Raw genomic sequence first — 13167 nt, forward strand, 5'->3', positions numbered from 1 at the left:
TTAATTTCCCCTGGGGATCAATAAAGTATCTTTCTATCTATCTAGATAAGAGAATGTGGTAATAGGCAGTGAGAGTAGGATGCTTCTGCTTTGGGAAATGCAGATAGTGCAACAAGAAGTCAAAAAGTAAATGTGTGCACGCACACACACACAACTTTGTAGTTTGACACAAACATCTTTTCAACCACAAATCTTTGTATCATCACCACATACTGCAATGAAATTAGTGAACTACCGAGAATGGATTTCATCATTATTTAATCTTTATCACAATAAATTATGTGTTTTGCTGGTCACGTTTTTTTTACCAATGCTAAATAGAAAAGTCAAATGAGAAACAGAGAGCAGGTAGAGGTTTTATCCCTCTGTAAAGCACTTGCTATTGATCACAATCTCTCTGACACAAACAAACAAACAAATAAAAAATAAAAAATCATAATGCTCAAACAGATTCCCAGAGACAAAATGGCAAAATGTGCCAAAAAACGTTGTTCTAGTCTGAACTGGGAGTAACACAACCTGAATCTTGGCTAGATATTAATGCTACATATCTGTAACCACAACATACAGTGACGACATCAACAATAACACCATGTAAAAAATACAAATAAATCATTCAAACAAATTATTATTAATAATACATAATACAAAGAATAATAATAATAATATTACTGCTAATAACTGTGGTTGTACTGAGAAGCGCAGAGCACGTCTGCTGAGACTGAATGAGACATAAAAGGCATTGACTTTATCCTGTCAATGCCCAGGGAGGAACGGTCAGTTCAGTACTGTCCTGTTCTATTGTCCTGTCAATGCCCAGGGAGGAACGGTCAGTTCAGTACCATCCTGTTCTATTGGAGTCCAGTTGAAGTGTGTAGCGAACATGTGTGCTCTTAAATCATACACAAACACAAAGTTACACAAGAATAAATCAACTAACACAAAAACACACACACACACACACACACAAACAGAGGGTGCAGTCTATTTGTCCAGCATTCAATGAACCAAATGTCAACCCCAGAAAGGCCAGTGTGTGTGTGTGTGCGTGTATAGCACATTTGTATTTTTATCATTATGAGGTCAACAGGTTGTTGTGTGAGTGGCACTCTTCCATCCCAGAGACACACTCACACACACACAGAGCCATCCGCTGGTCTATTCCAGTCTCATCCAGCATTAGCAATGTCCCATGTAGTTCCTTTGTTCTTCTTTCTTTCTTTCTTTCTTTCTGCTCGTCATCTCTGTATCCCTCCTCTCCACAACACCCTTCATCCCTCTCTCTCTTCCCTCTCTCTCGCCCATTCCTCCATCAGGCCATGATGACCTCGCTGCTGAGGTCAGTGGGTGGGCCCTCGGGCCTCCACGCGGCGTCCTCGTACTCCAGCTCCAGAGAGGCTGCATCCCCATCCGGGGCCGCCGCCGAGGAGGACGAGGAGGAGGCGGCGCTGCTGCTGCTGTGGCCTGCAACCACCCACCCGGTTGCCTGGGCTGACCAGGCGTGGGGAGGCTGGGTGTGTGGTGAGCCTGCTTGGGAGGAGCCGACGCTGCTGGAGGAGCATCTGGAGCCGCTCTACCTTACAGCGTGTCGCTCGGTTCTCCCAGTGGCGCTCCCGCTCGAAGCCTGACACACACACACACACACACACACACAAACGGGGGAGAGGAGAGGGGAAGAACTTTAGAAACATGTATCAAAATGCCACAACCACAGTGACAAAGTCTCACCTAAATAAACAAACAAACAAAACAAATAAACAGACCAACAGCCACCCACCCACACTGTTGTATCTGTCGACTCAGCAGTACAAGGGGCTATTGGTCATCCCCATGTGGCACCTTCCCCCAATCATATGCCAATCCCCTGCAGGACCAACACAGGCCCACTGGGGCCTGAACAGAGCCACGAGGGCCGCTATGTGGACCAAGCCTCTAGTGATGAGACTGACCTCTCGCTCTATACCCTTCGCTCTGAGCTGGAGTGCCCTTCAGATCAGTATCACAGACTCAAGGATAAACCAACACACACACACACACACACACACACACACACACACACACACACAGAGACTCAAGGATAATCCAGGTTGGGGGAGCTAGAGTGGACAAAGATAACGCACAACACACACACACACACACACGCGCGTTTGCATGCACGCTCATGACTATGAGTCCCACACACACATACAAACACACACACTTTGTCCTTTCCTTTGTCCTTCCCAGGGCTCGAATTATCTTTTTGTCTTTAAGGGGGTCTCTCTCTCATAAAAAGTTGTCACATCCAGTACATAGCCTAAAGGCGATACAATTAAATAGCCTAGGCTGAAAGTGGGCTTTTGTGCAGTATCGCCCAGTAGGCCTTGGCTATAACTTGACAGATTTGATAGAAATTGATTCCTTTTAATTAATTTCAACATATTATTGAGTGCAATAGTCCATATTTCATTTCACAACACAAAAAAAGAGACTAAACTTAGTTTAGTCTGAGTGCCATTCTCAATTTAACAATGTAACTCATTTGAACCATACCACCATCTCAGATAGGCTAAAACACAATAATGCATGTAGTCTTTAACTTATACACAGGGAAAATGCACTAACTGGCAGAAATTAATAAAGCCATTGCAGCCAAACTATGTTCTAGTATTATAGGCTAATGTACACATAGTGATCTCAACACGGGGTGTTCAGTCGCCTCTCGTGTTGAACCGTGGAAATAAACAGGCGAACAATTTTGGAATTTGCACTGCGTGATGAGATGTTGTCCGGGTAGCCATTGAATATTCCATGCCATCAGAGATTGCTAACAGGTGTTTCAAAATATCTGGGAACTTTCCGGAGCTCTGAATGGCAGAGGATAGTTGCAGATCAATTCACACAATTAATGAAGTAGGCTGTATTATGGGCCATAATTTATTTTTGTCAATAAACATAGAAGAGGCGAGGCTTAAGTTCAACAACAAACAGGACTTTTCAGCCCAATGACCGCCTATGTAAAATAGACCAAAACACTGCATCAAAGCAGGGTGACTTCTTAGGACTTTGCGAGTGCTGTCAAATCGATATTAGGCTATGCGGTTTGCTCATATAGTGGTGTGATGGTGAAGTGCAGTCATGCTGCGTTCAAAATTAGGGTGGGTCCATCCCAGTAGTAGCCTATATTTTTAATTTAGCGTAGCCTAGCCTACTGGTAAGAGATTGTTCAGGGATGGATAATGAACGTTGTTTAAGATTAAATTACAATGCCAGACACCTTCAGATATAAGAGGCCCCCTCAGATTTTTGACTTTGTTGTTTTTATGGGAGCCAGTCCTCACTCTAAGGGAGCTCGGCTCCCTCTGGCCCACATAATTCGAGCACTGGTCCTTCCTTTCCTCATATCCAGCTGCTGCCTATAGCCCACACACACTTTCACTTTCAGCACTCAGTCATTCAGTGCCTCAGCTGCAGCATGTGAGAGTTATGCCTAAGCTGTGTGTGTGTGTGTGTGTGTCTGTGTGTGCACAATCAGCTCTGGCCATCTCTTGTTTGTAAACAATCAGCCAGTGTTCATTTCACTAATAGCTAATCGATGCAGACTGATTGATCAATAGCACAGTCCTCCGTCTGAGCATAGTGTCTCTTACTGCCTTAAAACATTCTCATACCATACTACAGTCAGACCACATACTGACACACAGACGTGCACACACACACACACACACCCATATGCATCTGCAATTAGACATATGGGAAAAACATGTAGAGATAAATGACCATGCACCCTGATGTACACATCACACACTCAACTGTAGTGACTCACCACTGGCTGTTTCCAGGAAAGAGCAGTGGCTGAGACATACGCATGCACACACACACACATACAGAGAGAGAGAGATAGAACCTGTTCACATATGCACCCACACATACTCAGTAAGTCACACAGTTAAAGAGTAACAGGAATGCAATCTTGTGTGAAGAGATGCTGACTCAAAATTATTATACACACACACTCAGAGACACACTCATATTCCCACAAATGCATTGCATGTGTTTGCATACAGACATTTGCATTACAGTAACTCATTACACTGCATACACATCCTCACAGAGACACAAACCTGACTGCCCACACACACACAGAAATAGTAGTTCCAAGAAGAGAATTTACGTATGGGTTTGCTTTGGTGTGGACAGTCCCACTAATGGCCTTACATACACAAATCCTCCCTTACGCTTACACACACACACACAGACACACACACACACATTCCTCCATCACCCTCTCCCTCCCTCTCTTTCCCCCTGCTAAAGTTACTCTACAAGGCACATTCTTTCACTCTAACACAAGCCAGAGCCCAGTAAACCAATCCCATATAAAGTCAAAGACAGACTAGTGTGCGTGTGTGTGTGTGTGTGTGTGTGTGCGTGTGAATGAGTTGTGAAATGTTTAACAGATGAGGTCACTGTTTTGGGAATCAGTAGTGGAACAGCACAGGGAGACCCAATGAGAGAGGGAGGGAGGGAGAGAGAGAGAGAGAGAGAGAGAGAGAAAGATGGGGGAGGAAGAGAAAGGAGTAGATGGGGGGTAGCCTGGCGTGTGAAGCGTGTGGGAGAGACTTGTATGTAGCAGAGGACAGCACGTCTGGAGAGGTGTGTGTGTGTGTGTGTGTGTGTGTGTGTGTGTGTGTGTCAGAGGACAGCATGTGGGCTCTGCACCCAGGACTTTCCATTTCAGAATTACAACTGCACAGAAAGGACACACACAGACACACATAAACACACGCGGAGTGCTCTCTACTAACCAGTGGTCCTGGCGTGTTGTTGCTGCAGTCCGGTTGTGTGTGAGTGTGTGTGTGCCCGCGGGGAGGCTGGTGGAGAGAGGGATGGAGAGGGCGATGGCGGAGGAGAGGAGGAGGTGGAGGAGTGCGCTCGAGGTCGAGGTGGGCATCTCAGATGGCACAGAGTGGGCACTGCGGCAGGCGTGGGTGCACTACCCTGGTAGTGGCGTGTGGCGCTCAGGAGGTCGTTGAGGATCTGCAGGATGGTGCTGATGTCACGACGTGGACGTCCACTAACGTCCTGACAACTGGGGTGCAGGGTACCTGCAGGAGGGATATTTGCGTAAGATGAATAAATAAATACTATAAATAATCATTCATTTTGATTATTCCAATAATACTAACAAGTTCTAGACAAGAGCGGAGGTGTGCTATCATAATATCAATTCATAGCTGTGGCTGTCTATTTTGTAAAATATTATCAAGCACTATAATATTAATATAGTAATTAAAGCATAATATACCTGTGCCCATGCCTAGTTATGGTAATGGAATAAACATCATAGGCTTCTGAGCGTGCATGTCTGAAGCTGTGTGTGTGTGTGTGTGTGTGTACCTGAGAATGTTCCAGAGAAGACTCCGGGGGCATGGTTGACGAAGCTCTCGATGACGGCCCCTGGCTTACGGGCCTGGCCTCCAGTAGCAGTGCTCATAGAACTGCCCTCAGTCTGTGGGGACAGAGAAAGGGGTCAATCTCTTATGTGGACACACACACACACACACACACACACACACACGCATGAATGCATTCTCACACACATACACATTTACACAAGCTCTCTTTGTTTCCTTTTCTGTCTGTCCCCCACTTAACGCTGCCCTGTCCACCGTCCCAGCTCTGCTCCCAGAGCGCCAGCTTGGCCGTGGTGTTGGTGTTGGTGTTGGTGTTGGGCTTGGGCTTGGTGTTGGGCTTGGTGTTGGGCTTGGGCTTGGGCTTTGGCTTGGCCGTGGTGTTGGTATTGGGCTTGGCCGTGGTGTTGGTATTGGGCTTGGGCTTGGGCTTGGCCGTGGTGTTGGGCTTGGGCTTGGCCGTGGTGTTGGGCTTGGGCTTGGCCGTGGTGTTGGTGTTGGGCTTGGGCTTGGCCGTGGTGTTGGTGTTGGGCTTGGTGTTGGGCTTGGGCTTGGCCGTGGTGTTGGTGTTGGGCTTGGGCTTGGGCTTGGCCGTGGTGTTGGTGTTGGGCTTGGGCTTGGCCGTGGTGTTGGTGTTGGGCTTGGGCGTGGTGTTGGGCTTGGGCTTGGCCGTGGTGTTGGGCTTGGGCTTGGCCGTGGTGTTGGTGCTGGGCCTAAATATCAGTTTAAAAGGAGCCTATCTCTCTCTCTCACACGGGCACACACACATAGAAAGGAGGAGAAAAGAGAAGAGCTCTCTAGAACACACAGCTGTGAAACACACATACAATTGTAATACATACACACACACACACACACACACACACACACACACACACACACACAGTACACACGGAGTGCTGAGTCAGAGATGCTTCCTGCAAAACGGCTCCCGAGGAGCCTCAGCTGTGGCTTTGTGCAGCAGTGTGAAACCGCAACACTCAGAAGAAACATCCAGCCGTGACCACGTCACTCTCACACACACACTCACACACTCACACACTCCCACTCACCTCACACACTCTCTCACACACAATTACACTGTTACACACACTGTAACAACCACACAACCACTCACCTCACACCCTCACACACACACTCACCTGTGGGCAGGGTGTGGCAGTGCTGTGGGAGCCGGGCATAGCAGATGGGCACCGCGGAGGAGCCTCACTGACCCCTGGCATCGCCGTCTCCTGTGTATGCACAGGGGACCTGAGGGGGCCATGGCCACTTCCTGTTGGCGAGGACCCTGCGGCTGCCCCGTGCGTGCCTGAAGGACCCCTGGACGTGTGCCTGTGGGGTGGCTGCTGGCTGCCTGACTGCTGCGCCGCCAACTGGAGTTGGACAAACATCATGTGATCGCCCACACGCAGCGCCAGGGTCAGGGGACAGCGACCGCACAGGAAATCACTCACCTGCACAGGCAGAGAGAGAGAGAGAGAGAGAGAGAGAGAGAGAGATTATATTAATACACAGTAATGACTGTATCACTACTACATTACTCTTATGGTCCTACTGTAGCAGAAGCCTTGGTAATACTGTATAGAACAACCATGCTTGAATTTAAGAAAGGGAGAGGGAGACAGGAACAGAAAAGAGAGAGCCAGCAGGAGAGAGAGAACAAGGGATCGGGATAGAAAGAAAGAGGAAGTAGGAGACAGAGAGAGAGAGGAATCGGGATAGAGAGAAAGAGAAAGGAGACAGAGAGAGGGATCGGGATAGAGAGAGACTGAGAGATGGGGAATAAAAGCAAAAAAGGAAAGCTATGTATGATTCCTCTTGAGGCGTGTTAATCACGGGTCGACCAAAGACAAAAGAGGACTGGACATACGGTCATACATACATCCAGTCGGCCTTCTCTAGGAGACACACACACCCTGTGCTAGGGTGCAGCCTAGCAGTTCACAGAAATTCACACGAACCTTTTACTTTTCTGACACATGAATGACACTGACCCAAACACACACACACACACACACACAGACCTTTACCGACACACCATCGTTGCCCCCCACAACCACCATCACTGCGGCCTAGTATAAAAATGTCAACTGTGTCAGCTATGAGTGTTCAAGTACATGCTGTGCCTGCATCAATTATGTGCATCTGTGTATCTCCACGTGTTTGTGTGTGCGCGCGTGCATTCATGTGTGTGTGTGTGTGTGTATGTTTGTATTTGTGCAAATATATTTTGATTATGTGTTTTTGGCCTGAAATGGAAGGCAGACGTCAGCGGAGGAAACCACATGTTAGACTCTATCTCTCACAAAGGGGGGTAGACTGCTAACTAGAGAGAGATTTCCTGCTGTGTGTTAGGGATGATATAGATACATGATGCTGAAGTCTGCGTCACTGTGTGTGTGTGTGTGTGTGTGTGTGTGTGTGTGTGTGCGAGATACACTAAGGATGTGGTCCATGTGTAAGTGTGTATTGAGAGTGAAGTGTGCATTACTGAGGTTGTGGCAGTTTGCTTGCATGTGTGTGTGTGTGTGTGTGTGTGTGCGCATGCGTGTGTGCGCGTGTGTGTAGAGCAGTCTTTCATATCTCTACTGTGCTGTATGGCTGTATGATGTCATCAGGTGGACGCAGATTGGAGGATGTGATGCAGAGAAACTGAAACATGATCCTCCTCTGATACACAAACAGTGTATGTGTGTGTGTGTATGTATGTGTGTGTGTGTGTGTGTGTGTGTGTGTGTGTGTGTGTCAGTGTCGTGATTGAACCTGTCTTTGATCTTTCCATCTGCTTTTGTTATTACTGTGGCCTGTGTCGTGACCGTGCTATTCCTGTGTGTGTGTGTGTGTGTGTGTGTGTGATGACCATTTGGTTTGACCATTGTTGCAGGGAGGGCTATTTTAAGGCGAACAGCAGCCTCATCATACACTCAGTGTGAGAGCAGTCATCACAGTCCATCAGTGGCCCTTATATGTGTGTGTGTGTGTGTGTGTGTGTGTGCAGGCAGGTACAACGTGGTTGTTGCTTAATAAGAAAACATTTCTGTATGTGTTAGCCTCAAGGTTTAGTCTCAACGTTGAGATCAATTAGAAGCATTTACTCAACCACACACATACATTTTTCCTAGCTGACTGATCCCACCTTGTGCAGGAAAAGGTGTTGGAATGAATGGGGCATGTATGTGGGGGGACTGGGGGTTCCCAATATGCACCATTCTAACTTAACACAACACTACAGTCACCACTAAACAACCCCCATCACATCTCTCCGCACCTCCCTCTCCCTGTCATTAGGCCATCTGATGGCCTTTGAGTCTATCTGACACACCAACTTTCACTCTCCGGCTCTATACTGGCAGTTACAAAACCAGACAAGCAGGCAGACAGGAAAAACAAAGAGGAACAACCCAACAGAGAGGCAACCCCCTCACACACACACACACACACACACACACACACACAGAACTGTTTCTGTGTTAAAAATATTCTAACATCAGACAGGCAGCCGCCACACAGACCGTGCATCGTGCAGGCCCGAATTCACCTGCTTTGCAAAACTCGCAGCAGCAGCAGCCGACTCAAAAGCGACAGGAGACCCCCTATCTCCCCTCCCCCGTTGAATAGGTGTGGGTAGAGAGAGAGGCTTGCCTTGACTGTATAAAGATGAGACAAGAAAAAAGTACCACATCCCGAACATGACAGTTTGTGTTGACAATATGTCTATGTTCAGGAGCACCGTGCCCTGTGTCGTGTAGCCTATAGCCTACATACTGCAGGAAATATACAGAAAATAAAATGTCAATTCTTGCACTTTTAACTTTGATTGACTGAGAAACAAAAAATGTCTTCCTGAATTCTCTCTCTGCTATGTAGTAGTTAAACTGTTTCCGATTCAAATCGAGAATGCCGAGGGCGTACAGAGCTCGTTCTGCATACCGTTTCCAAGAAATCTTCAGCTTGTTCGCAGCTCTCTCTCTCACACACACACACCGCACAACCACACGCACGCACCGTCAGATGCAAAGCGCCCGTCTGCCTCTGAACAAATAGCCAGGATGCATACACACACACTGGCAAAGACAACACAAAACAGCACTTCTTAGTACAGGCCACTGAGATCCAGAAAACACACACACACACAAGCACAAGCACGGCAAACAGTTGACCGACAGTGATTTAAATGGGCGCTGTGTCAACACTTGCAGTAAGTCACTGCATCCAGTACAGTTTTGCCTATATTAACATCCCGCCGTTGTAGCGCTGTGCTTTCGTGAAAAGCGGCAGTTAAAGACTCCAGTAATTAAAACTGCAATGACTACGTGCTGTTCAATCAGCCATTATTTTCCTCATCATATGAAACTTCATTGTTATCCATGGACAGACGCAAGTGAGGTCTGCAACTCTACAAATATAGGCCTACCTGAGTTTCCGTGAGACTCTCAAGCGCCTGCATGATTGACTGCTCGGGTCTGGATGACTGCGACTGTCGGAGAGGGATAAGAGAGGTTAGAACAGATCCAGTAACTTAGTCCACGGGGTTATGTTATGCAGTGTTTTCTAAATGTAGATGACTGGTTGCCATCTCAAATATCAACTTTTGTGAATGTGAAGTGTGATCTTTCCAGTAATGTTGTCAGTCCCAGTCAATGCACCCCCATCCCCCAGTCAATTCCAGGGGTCTAGTGTAGGCTATGACTCACCATCAAACCACTTTCCACTGACGGCACCAGGGTCAGTTTACTCCCGCACACAACGCCAAAGTCCTGCAGTGGTCCCGAGGTCAACCTCCTGGAAAAGAGACGCGGGCGCACACACACACAGATGTTAGAAACAGGGCAACGTGGACTAATGAATGACACAGCGAGGCTACTGCAGAGACCATGGAGGTAATGAACACCCAAGTCACAACCAACTGCTCAACAGCTTGGAGCAATTGATTACCAATTAAAGGACCCTTCAGCTGACTGCATTTTAGAGACAGGATTAGTAAAACTACTAATGCCAACACCCTGTCACGTCTGTCCCTTATGCTCTCCCTCTCTCCTACCGGCTCATTCAAAGGACTGCTTTATTAGTCTATTAGGCTTATACTAATCTGGCGCTGCTTTGTTATGCATTGTCCTAACCACCTCCTCACAAGCGCGTCTCGAGGCGGAACCGTGTAAATGCCTCTCAGCCTCCGTAATATATCCCGCGGTGACATGGCACTCACACCGGTCCTCGTCCACGGATCCCCTTCCCGTTTTTTTTGGTCTCTGCATTTATCCCAATCCGTGAATTAGTGAAGCACACACAGCACACAGTGAGCAGAAGCACACACTAATCCCGGCGCAGTGAGCTGCCTGCATTAACAGCGGCGCTCGGGGAGCAGTAAGGGGTTGGGTGCTTGCTCAAGGGCACTTCAGCCGTGCCTACTGGTCGGGGTTCGAACCGGCAACCCTCCGGTTACAGGTCCGAAGTGCTAACCAGTACTTCGGACCAGTAGGCCACGGCTGCCCCTAAAATTAGTCCACCCGCCCGCGTGAACGAGCCTCCCAGCTGCGTCCCTTCCCCTGTCCTCCACTAGTCATGGGTCGCTCGCTCGCTGGCGTGCTGACCTCATGGCGCATGATCGCACTGAAGTGTGTGTTGAATTAAGTTGGGATGCAGGGTGCAGACAAAAGAACACTATGGATTGTTTTCCTCCACGACGCTCTCATACCCGAGTAGGCCCTAACTTATCAGAGTAGCCGAGGCGGCACTTTCAGTTGTGCATTTAGCATGGGAGACAATAGTGGGTATCCACACAAGCACTAACCCAACTCTCACTAAATGATCTGCTACTCCCCATACAAGTCTGGTGCACACACTGGAAAAGCAGTCGTCCCTGGCGCAACGAAATAACGTTTTAGCCGACTACTCACGTGTCTTTGTGCAGAAGAGCGAGCCTTTCTTTGGGGACCCGGAGTTTTTGTGCGAGCCTCCTCTTTAGTCCTTCCACAGTCTCCTCGCGTGGAAGAGAGAGCTCAAAGCGCGTGCCGGTGGTCGACTTAATAGACAAATTCATGGACGGTTCGCTTGAGACAAGACGGGGGCAACAGGACGTGGCTCCGAGGATGGCACAGCTACAACTGCGGGCGTCTGGGTGCCGGTCCATGCGCTGCGCTCCGTGACCGGAAGATTAAGAACAGAGAGTGGACAAGACTGGGGATAGTAGAGTAACTGCAGGCCAATGTCCCTATTATGTACGTGCGAGGTTCTCCCCGTCTGTGGTTCCAATTGCAAAGTGAAATAAGTCTTCGTGGTGTGCTTGTCTCCGAAGGCCCAGTTCAGTGTATTCCAACTAGTCACTCTCCAATTCGTTACAGTTCAAGCTTGAGTACAGACCAGTGTGAGTCCAGATTCCATAGTCCACCAGCCGATTTAGATGGATATCGTTAGAGAGCAATCCGTCTAAAGGGAAAAAATGCTAGTTTGTACTCGAGTCCCGCTTATCTCAAGTTTTTAAGCATACGCTATATTCCGAAAATGTAATTCCGACAACGTAAACCCCGTTCAGTCTTTAAACAGACAGACTGCCGAAGCCTTTGTGGACTACTTCTTTCCCTTTCTTTCGTTCCCTCAAAGCTCATAGCAAATTGTACTGACAAATATGTTACGAGACGTGAGGGCTTCATGCCTTTTAGATCCGCCCACCATCCGGAATATCCAATCGTGCCAGCATTATTGTGTGCGTTAGTGATCGTTATCCAATCGGCGCGCGCTGCGTAACACCCACATGTAAAATTTGTCCCCTCCTCCTCGGCAGCTCTCCCACATTGTGATTGTCTGGTGAACCAATCAGAGGTTATGCTTCGGCTACGAGTGCACCCACACCAGTCATTCATAATATCGGAGTTGTCCCAAGCCGAGAGAGAGGATCTCAGCTTGGCTCTTGGCTCAGCGGAAACCTGTTTGTTTCGCTGATAAACAGGATGAATCATATGCAGTTTTAACACCAATATTCAAGCTTATTAACTAAATTATGATGGACATGTTGGATAGGCTATTATAGAACAGCCTATATAATAATAATAATAATGCATTGTTAATTAATTGATTAGTAAAATGGATGGATAATGTAGTAGGCTACTGCACACTGTTAAATATTCATCTGCCTTGGCAATGTGAAGTCCAATCTTGGTCAGAAGGTTATTGACTATCAGCTGTCTATACATTCCTGCCAAGCTTTGTCATGATTCGTTTTTCTTATGACTTGCTGAGTTCGGGAATTCTTTGACTGGTGACAACACATTAAACCATGCCGTAGAGTAAAAGTGGGCTATATATTGCAATGAGTCACACGCGCTTTGTCGCGTTCCTTAATGACGATTTGTTTACTCACGATCCGTTCCCATACGGGTGTGGCCCGGGGATGTGAATCATCGTCCTGGCGCATCCGTTAAAAGTGTTTGGAGCGCGTGTGCACTCGCGCGGGCCCAGCCCAACTGATTTATGAGTGAAGATATCTGGCGTAAGCCCCGGTTTGTATTAGTCCGCGTTTGCTCCATGTAGCCGAGCTGGAGGCAAGTGAGAGATGTGTGCGGCAATATGGGAGTCTCCGCAGAGTGTTATCATAGCCCAGTCTTTGATAGAATTTGACAGGACGCTCTGCTTCTTAGGAACGCCTACTCAGCAGATTATCACTAGACACACACACATACACACACACACAACTGTTGTTGTAAGTGATGACGCAGTTCTGTTCTTTGGGAATTACAGTATTTGTGTTATCTGTGTCATTCTCCTGTTCTGCACACGG

General features: G+C 47.7%; 1 protein-coding gene across 1 annotated transcript; it reads right to left on the bottom strand.

Annotated features, from left to right (window-relative positions):
- Positions 1–241: 241 nt before the first annotated feature.
- On the bottom strand, positions 242–12944 carry LOC125304678 (midnolin-like). Its single transcript, XM_048259142.1, is given in 8 exon segments — positions 242–1537; positions 1539–1624; positions 4788–5087; positions 5380–5491; positions 6536–6847; positions 9808–9870; positions 10088–10175; positions 11291–12944. Coding segments are annotated over 8 exon segments (1419 nt in total). The 5' UTR covers positions 11524–12944; the 3' UTR covers positions 242–1312.
- Between the last annotated feature and the right edge of the window lie 223 nt (positions 12945–13167).

The sequence above is a fragment of the Alosa alosa genome, chromosome 1 (assembly GCF_017589495.1).
Source record: "Alosa alosa isolate M-15738 ecotype Scorff River chromosome 1, AALO_Geno_1.1, whole genome shotgun sequence".
Classification (NCBI taxonomy): Eukaryota; Metazoa; Chordata; class Actinopteri; order Clupeiformes; family Clupeidae; genus Alosa; species Alosa alosa.